The sequence below is a fragment of the Lepidothrix coronata genome, unplaced genomic scaffold (genome assembly GCF_001604755.1).
Source record: "Lepidothrix coronata isolate B3197 unplaced genomic scaffold, Lepidothrix_coronata-1.0 Scaffold256, whole genome shotgun sequence".
Classification (NCBI taxonomy): Eukaryota; Metazoa; Chordata; class Aves; order Passeriformes; family Pipridae; genus Lepidothrix; species Lepidothrix coronata.
In genome coordinates, this window is record NW_016690436.1 from 229,037 (window position 1) to 237,940 (window position 8,904).

The 8,904-nt window shown below is 52.5% G+C and overlaps 1 protein-coding gene across 1 annotated transcript; it reads right to left on the reverse strand.

Moving 5' to 3' along the window:
- Positions 1 to 171: 171 nt before the first annotated feature.
- Positions 172 to 869, reverse strand: RAP2B (RAP2B, member of RAS oncogene family). The gene has a single exon (XM_017835432.1). The coding sequence runs from the start codon at positions 836 to 838 to the stop codon at positions 287 to 289; it is 552 nt and encodes a 183-aa protein (XP_017690921.1). The 5' UTR covers positions 839 to 869; the 3' UTR covers positions 172 to 286.
- Positions 870 to 8,904: the final 8,035 nt, after the last annotated feature.

Here is an 8,904-nt window from a genome sequence, read left to right on the forward strand (position 1 = left end):
TGCCGGCACCGCTCCCCGGGGGTGTCCCGGGATGCCGGCACCGCTCCCCGGGGGTGTCCCGGGATGCCGGCACCGCTCCCCGGGGGTGTCCCGGGGCGGGTTCCCCGCGTGGCTCTGCTCCCCGGGCGGCGGGACCGGCTCCTCCCGCGCCCGCCGCCGACACTGACAGGAAATATGCCACGACCAAGACTGGACGAAACGTACATGCCGAGAAAAGCCACATTTCCAAGACGATGAATTTGTTGCCGATGCTTTTGTTCCTGCGGGGCCGGGGCCGCCGCCGCCCTCAGAGGATGGCGCAGGAGGCGCAGCACGGCTCGTCCCCGTTGGGCTGCGCCGCGTAGTTCATCTGCCTGACGATCTCGGCGAAGAGCTCGTCCACCGAGGCTTTGTTTTTGGCCGAGGTCTCCATGAAGGGGCAGCTCCACTCCTCGGCCAGCGCTTTGCCCTCCCCGAAGGAGACCTCGCGCTCGCCCTCCAGGTCCACCTTGTTGCCCACCAGGATCATGGGCACCCGCTCGTACCTCTTGACGCGGATGATCTGGTCCCGCATGGGCTTGATGTCCTGGAAGCTCTGCTGGTTCACCAGGCTGTACACCAGGATGAAGCCCTGCCCGTTCTTGATGTAGAGGTCCCGCATGGAGGCGAACTGCTCGGTGCCCGCCGTGTCCAGGATCTCCAGCACGGACGGGGACGAGTCCACCTCGATCTCCTTGCGGTAGAAGTCCTCGATGGTGGGGTCATACTTCTCGATGAACGAGCCGGTCACGAACTGCACGGTGAGGGCGGACTTGCCCACGCCGCCCGAGCCCAGCACCACCACCTTGTACTCCCGCATGGCTCCCGCCTCCCTCCGCCGCCTCCCGCTCGGAGCCGCCGCGGCGGGCGGGGACGGGGCGGGCGCGGGGAGGGGACGGGGGGCGGCCCCGCGCCGGGGCGGGCGGGCGGCGGCCGCGCCCCGCGGAGCCGCGCCGGGACAGCCCCGGCCCCGGGCAGTGCCGGGGAGGAGGAGGAGGAACGGGAGGAGGAACGGGAGGAGGAGAAGGAGGACGCAGCGCTACCGCCACCGGCCCCGGCCCCGGCGGGACGGCGCTGCCGCGGCCCATGGCGGCCCGGCCCGGCCCCATTGGCTGAGGCGCGCGGCCCGCCCCCGCCCATTGGCTGAGGCGCGCGGTCCGCCCCCGCCCATTGGCTGCGGCGCGGCTCCGCCCGCTCCCATTGGCTGCTCGCCGGCGGGCGCAGCCGCGCACGCCCCGCCCCGCGCGTGTGATCCCCCCCCGCCCTCAGCGGGACCCGGCGGGAGTGGGTTGGGTTGCTCTGCCTGCGGTCCCTCCGGAGCGGGTTGGGCCGTTCGCCGTCCCTGCCCGCGGTCCCTCCGGAGCGGGTTGGGCCGTTCGCCGTCCCTGCCCGCGGTCCCTCCGGAGCGGGTTGGGCCGTTCGCCGTCCCTGCCCGCGGTCCCTCCGGAGCGGGTTGGGCCGTTCGCCGTCCCTGCCCGCGGTCCCTCCGGAGCGGGTTGGGCCGTTCGCCGTCCCTGCCCGCGGTCCCTCCGGAGCGGGTTGGGCCGTTCGCCGTCCCTGCCCCCGGTCCCTCCGGAGCGGGTTGGGCCGTTCGCCGTCCCTGCCCGCGGTCCCTCCGGAGCGGGTTGGGCTCCCCCGGCTCGGGTGGAGCCTCTCCCGGCCCTCCGGGGTCCCGCGCCCAGCGCGGAATGGGACCGGCAGGCGCGGCCCTCCCTGCCCCGGGTGCCCCGGCCCATCACCGGGGCTGTGCCCGCAGCTCCGGGGGAGCCGCTGCCGGGGTCGGGTCCCCCCGCAGCCCCCCGGCCCCTCTCCCTGCTCGGGTGGCTCCAGAGGCTGGAGTTGGCCCCGCCGGCGGGAAGGGTCCCTGGGGAGCGCGGGCTGCCCGCGGGCTCGGAGCCCGGGGTGATCCCGAGGAGCCCCTGCCAGCGCTCCCCCGCTTCCCTGTTCCCCGCCCCGAGCCGGGACCGCCGCGTGGCTCGGGCTGAGGACGTGGCCGTTGCCAGCTGCCGATCTGTTGGCACTTGGTGACCAGCGGCGTGGCCTGGCAGGGCTGAGTCACAGGGGCTGGCCGCTGGCCACTGCTTCTAGAAGTCGTCCCTTAGAATTTCCATGTCAGATTCCTTTCAAGAAAGTGTCATTAGTGTTTTGGCACCCTCCAGCCTTTGGTGTTACATCTCACTCAGTTCTTTACTATTCTCAGTATTAATACAAGCAGTTGTGGTTTGTAGGTCCTTTCTGCCACACCTTCTTTTTTCAAAACCTAGTTTAAACACAGCACTTGGAGCAAAGACTGAAGGTTTTGAAATAGGCTTTGCAAGTAATGTTCTCTTACTCCTGAACAGCTTTCAGAGGCTAAATTCTGAAATTATTTTTGCAGCCCACAGGGTGGGGATTTGTCCCCATGGTCACCTGGCGAGTGGCGCACCCCTGATGATCCCCTGGAGCTCAAATTGAACCCCTCTGCTCTTGATGTGTAAGTCTTTGCAAATAAACCTCTCCTGAGGAACACAGACCTTGTGTTCCAGCAGCCCTGCTGTGGGGTGGGCAACAGTTTAAACAACTTGCTTAAAAACATCTCTTTTCCCAAGCGCGCCGCTCTCCGTGTTTGGTGGGTGGGTGCAGTCCTGCCCCGTTCCTGGCAGTGAGTGCCCTGGCTGGGTGGGATGCTGCTCTGCCAGGCCCACACCTGGTGTCTCCCGGGTGCACAGTCTTCTCACTCCCCTACAGATCCCGTGGGCTGCTCCTGAGCTGGAACAGCTGCTGTGCCTGGGGTTGGTTTTACCTCCCATGGCATCCCAAGGGCTGGGCTTTGGTCCTCTCTCTGTTCTAAACTCTGCCTGCTGCCCCATAACCCCTACCTTGTGATGGGCCTGGGGGCCCTCTGTTTCCCAGAGCAGTACTGCAGTTCTTGGAAAAACTCAAAAAGACCTCTCTGAGTACTTGGAACCTCCTGTTTAATGAGTGAGTTGTCTCTCAGTGACTGCTCAGCCCATCCATAGGTGTTGGCTCTGGAAACTAAATAACTGAGCTCACTTGGAAACTTTTAAACCGTTTCCCCAGCAGCTCTCCCTGTTGTTCCTTTCACCCTCCATCTGATTCCCTCTCCCTGATGCACTCTGGAAGCACACCTGCCCCATCACACACCTTGGTGTGAGCCAGCCAGGGCTGGCAAGGTTCTCTTTAAACCCAGCTGTAGCAGTTGCTGAAAGGCCACAGTATCACTGCAGAAATGTTGTATTTTCTTTTCTGCTGTGCTCAGGTTTTGGGTACAATGTGGGTTTGCTCACCTTATTCACGTCTGTAGCAAGCCCCCATCTGAATTACCTATATCGCCTTTTCTCCCAACATGCCAGTAGCCAATTTCATAAAGATCAGACTGTAAGGTTGGTTTAAATTCCAATCTATTTAATCCCAACTCACTGCTGGATTGTGGTGTAGGTTGTTTTTTCAGTGACAGAATAAAATGACACTCTATTTTTTTATTCTACACTATGCTATTAATTGCTGATATTTCTGAAGAAGGGAATGTGCCATGTTCAAAGTAATAAATGATCTTTATGCTGTTGAGTTTAAGTATGGAATATTATTTCTCAAGTCTCAAGTGCTCTACTATATATATTAATTTAATCTCTTGTTACCAGCCAGCTCTAGGTAATTACTCTGCAGTGCAAGGAGTCTGTGGGAAGTAACTAAAAAAACCAAGTCTAGTTTTCTTAAAAATGAGTTTCGTGTGCATGGCTACAGACCACTGAGGGATCTGCAGGTTGGAAAAGTTGCAAATCCCTGGCTGAGGGTTTAGACATTGAAGTTAAATAAATCACGAGAGTATTCAGCACAAAATGTTTGACTTATGGAGCACACATTATATTGGGCTGTGGTGCTTCATGAATGGTACTGTGCTTTAGATTCTCAGAAATAAATTAATATTGTCCTGAAAAAAGCTCTGGCTGTGCAACATGAAGGCATGACAATGCAGCAGGGTCTGGGCAAAATATAATCATTAGAGCTGGTTATATGACTTTGATTTTAAAAATGATCAAACGTATTTCAAAAACTATTTCAGGATGATTTGATGCTATCTTAAAAATGCCAAACTAAAAATGAGCTGAAAAGCATAGATCTGGTTACTAAGCAGTTCACCATAAAATATTTACATGTATAACCAGCTTTTACTGCAGTGAGTAACCCTGCTCGTTCAGTACAAGTGCCCACACCAGGCAGGGTTATTTCTGTGCACAGTCAGAAATACAGAGTCATTAGCTGCTGCTCTCAGTTATTTGTCTGTGCAAGTAAAGCAGTGGGTTTGGGGTGGTTTTTAATGTGCTGTACTTATTCTAGGCAAAGACTAAACAAGTGTAGTTTAGATCAGTGACAGATACGATATCTAAAATTTCAGTACCCTGAAAAATTTGTCAGTGTCTGACAACAACAAGATTTAATGTTATAAAAATAAGTAAGGTCTTTCTGGGGCGGCTGAAGGGACCCTCTAACCAGCTCTTGTGGTGCTTTTGTAAAGAGGCCCAGCCAGAGCACTCAGAGCTGCGGGATCAGTGGCAGCAGAGGGACATGTCCCCTCCTGAGCCCTGGCTGAGCCCTCAGAGCTTGTTTAGAGCAGTGTTTTACAGACAGACTGTGCCATAACCCAGGGACAGAACCTGCTGGGAGGGCTGCCCTGGTTTTGCTGCTGGACCTTGGAAGGCCTGAGCTCTGTAAATGAAACAGAGCTACGGTGCAGGAAATGTAAGGCTTTGAATAAAAAAGGCACTTTGAAAACCTGCTCAGAATCAGGTGAGTGCATGTGCCTGTGTCTGAAACCTGAAGCTACAGCTCTCGGGTGGGAAGAGCTGATACCCTTCAGTCAGAGTTTCTCTGGCTCTGATGGTGACTACACATTGAAATAGTTTTTATTAATATGTGGGAAACTCTTGTGGCTATGAGAGAGAATTCTGAGATCATAGTGCTCTGTCAGGTACCAGCTAGGCAGGGTGATAATTGAATTTTAAGGCTACAAATCATACTAAATGTCCTATTTTGATTTCTCAGCATTGCTGCTGAGAAAATCCCAAGAGAAGATGGGGCTAAGGACACTGCACACAGTCATTGCACTCCTGAGATCAGCAATGTTCCCTGGATGTAACAGACATACCTTACCATTTACTTAGGATTAAATTATTTAACTGGTTCATAATCCAATATAAAGAAGTCAGAAGAAATGCTGTTCTGTCACTCCCATACTGTCAGTATGTGACATTTATGTTGGCAGTAAACTTAAAGGTAAAAGGAGAATAATTACTGAGGGAAACTAAGAAGATGAAATAATCTCCGAGGGTTCAAAGAACAGAATCACACTGTGTTTTCTGGCATTGGACAAATCTGGAGAAATTTTCCAATGTTTACTCTTTTGGAATATATAAAGTTGGGCAAGGTTTCTGGGCCTGAACTAGTTTTTAGTGCAGTGGTGTACGAAGAAGTCCTTATTTTGGATTTGGCAGCAGGATGACTCAGGTTGGTTTGGGGTTCCTCTGGGGGGGCTTGAGGAAGGAGAAGATGACAAAAATAATTCAGCATCCAGCAGCATTTAAATATAATATTTAACTTGTCTGGACCCTGGGTTATTCTTGATAATTCCATCTGTGAATACACATCTGCAACAAGACTGCCTAATGGGTGTTTATCTTAATCCAGTGCCATCAGGATTCGTCATTCCAGAGTCAGGATGTGCACATATGGAGTGAAATAGGACAGTCAGGGAAATTCCAGGGACAAGTTTTGTTCTAGGTGAGACTGTTCTGGCTGCTCAACCCCCAGACAGTGAGAGGGAACTGGTAGCACAGACTGCAGGTGACTCAGGCCGGGGTGAGGGGCTGTTTGCAGTACCATGAGCTGGTTCCTGCCCTGACTCAGCCAGTGGAGCATCTCCTGCCAGAGACTTCCTGAGCAGGAGCTGCTCTGTGTGGAGTCACCCCTGTCCTGCCTCTCCTGTGCCTGCTGGGGAGGTGGAGCTCCACTGGGACTTTCCTCTGCCAAAGATCCTCAAATGCAAAATACCCAAGTTTCAGTTTTTCAAAAAATAACCACAGCTGCTGGTGGGTGTAAATAAAGTATATATATAAAAAAAAAGATAGAGAGAAAAAGCTGACACATACACAGAAGAAAAAGTTCATTATTTCCATCAAAAGTCCTGCCAGAGATCTTATCACTATTGCAAAAGTAGCCTGTGCTGCCAGAACTTATCACATATCATCTGCCTTGAATTGGTGTCATAATGCCACTTGATTTTTCTTTATAAAGAACATGTTCAATGGCATGTTTATATCCCACCCGGAGATGGGATGTTTATAGTCAAAACACGCATAACTGTCAAAGTTCAGGTCTATTTCTGTGTTCTTTCTTTGTTGTCAACCCCCTTCTATTGGCCCCAGGAGCAGTTTACCTGAACGGTGATGGATTTTAGGTAAGCCCACAGAACAGGGAGAGCACTTATCTGTTCTATGTGCAGCACTTGTTGTGTGTAGGTGTGGTGAAACAACTTTTGGAACCATAAATGCAATCTTGATAGCACTTGCTTGGAAACAGGGCTATTGTATGGTAATGAAACTGGTATAATCAGCCTGGAGTGAAACTGGTGACTAATTCAAAAAACAAACTTCCTGTCTGCAGCAAAAGCCCTTCTGTAGAAAAATGCCTTTTCTTCCCTGTCCCGTGGCATTGTGTCACACTGCAGTGTGAACTCTGCTGGCAGGAGTGCTCAGACACAGCACACATTTGGAATTTTCACTCTCTCATTTGTTTAATTCCCCAGTCTCCTGACCAGGAGCAAAGAGCTTGTCCAGAATTTCCTGTCAGGGCAGTGAGAAATGAGTGCTTCTAGCTGGGATCTCCCCGTGTTCTGTGAGATGGGAGAGCTGCAGAGGTCCCAAAGAGGCAGAAAGTGGTGTTGCAGGTCCCCAAGGTATGGACTTCTCCTCTGTGTGAGGAATCACTGTGACAATCTGCCTTGGGCTCAGATTGGTGGTGTAGAACTGTGGATGTGAGTATTGGCAGGTATTGAGGTCTGGGGAACTTTCTCTAACAACTTCTAACTCTAAAAATTGCAAGTGCATCGGTGGAAGGTGATCTCCTAGACAAAACCAGAGTTGTATTCTAGTCCTTTTTCATTGCCTGTAGTTCCTATGAATGTTATGGAGCAAGAGGTGAATCCAGGGAACCAGTGGGTCCATAGCCATTGTGTAGATAATGTGGAACTGGAGTGAGGAAGGGCCTCTGGATGGGAGAGCAAAGGGAACCCACCTCCCCTGTGTACCATTTATTAACCAAAAAAAGTACCTTGAACAGGATGAAAACACATGAAAGGTTTGGTTCTTAGGGGTGTCTGTATTTTCCAATGGACAGCATGGAATTTCCCCCCAGAATGCCATTCAATCCAAATACCTATAGGTTGATCAGGTGTCTGCAAGTTAAAAAAAATGTCACACAGTAATCCATGAACAGTCAAAGCTTTAAAACCAAATTAATGTGCAAAATAGCCAGCAAGGACTTTTGTCTGCTTTTGGCTTTGTGTTGGTGGTAAGAGCTGAGCAAGAGAAAGCTGTCACACAAGCAAATTTGCTCTTTGTCCAAATCTTTCCCCATGTGATTTTTTTTCAGGACTAGACTTGCAGAGCCTCACAGAGACAATCCTGTTTTTAGGCACCGGGTCCAGACTCATGAGATATTTGCAGTGTGGCCCTCCAGGGAGCTGAGCTGCTCCAGGTCTCACAGAGGCAGCAAACCACGGATCCCTCAGGAGCCCTTGAGACTGGAAGAGAAAAGAAACCAAAGGAGGCAGGAGGGGCTTCCTCTCAACTGAGCTTTACTTCATAACACCCTGCAAGGTCAGCAAACCCCCTGGGCCAGGTGGGCAATGGCAGGGCCAGGTCTGGCAGCCCTGGTGGTGCCCACATGGCCCCTCAGGGAAAGCTGTGTCAGAGCCAGCTGTATAACTTCACTCTTTGGTCAGCTGGGAAGGATTTGTAAGACCAGATTTTGGGAATGATGGTGTTGTTTCAGCTCTGAGATGTGGGCTGTGCTGTACACAGTGCACAGAACAGCTCCTGATGTACCCAACAGAGTCCTGCTGCTGCATCTTGGGCCACTGAAAGCATTCAGATGTAAATATTGATTGTTCTTTAAATGTCTCCTATTTGAGTATTTTGAAGTAATTTGGTAGTAAACATATCAACAAAGGAGATAAGGATTTTTTGAGACCCACTTTAGGCTCAGTCTGACTGTCAGTTGTTTGCAGCCTCAATAGACTTCAAATCCCTTGCAGTCCTTTAACACAATGCCATGTTTTCTGATTGCTTTACAAGGGCTGCTGCTGTGGCTCAGTTGTCTGTGGCTGGTCAAGGCTGGAGGGATCATTGTGGCTGACCACTGATTGTGTCACCAGCCTAAGCACTGTTTCATCTTCCAGGCCTTCAGCTGCTGGGCCAGATTAAGGTGAATGTGGGAGCAAACTGAGTCTTGCAACACCTGGCCCTGCAGATAACCCAGCCCAGCCCAGCCCCGGGTCAGTGAGGCACAAACAGCCACTGCTCCCTGACAGATGAGCTCAGAGTGAGCAGATAAGAGCCAGTGATGTTGATACCACTGGGTCTGTGGTCGATACTGTCAGCAGGGCAGGCAGGAGCGCTGATGTGAGCACAGGCCCTGCAGGGTTTGTAGGAGGCTGGCTGTCCTCATGGCCCAGTAGGACACAGCCTGCTCCCTTAGGGTTGAGCCCTGCAGGGTTTGTAGGAGGCTGGCTGTCCTCATGGCCCAGTAGGACACAGCCTGCTCCCTTAGGGTTGAGCCCTGCAGGGTTTGTAGGAGGCTGGATGTCCTCATGGCCCAGTAGGACACAGC

Bases quoted from the DNA above. Each gene is read 5' to 3' on its own strand.
- RAP2B (XM_017835432.1), bottom strand. From the start codon at position 838: ATGCGGGAGTACAAGGTGGTGGTGCTGGGCTCGGGCGGCGTGGGCAAG.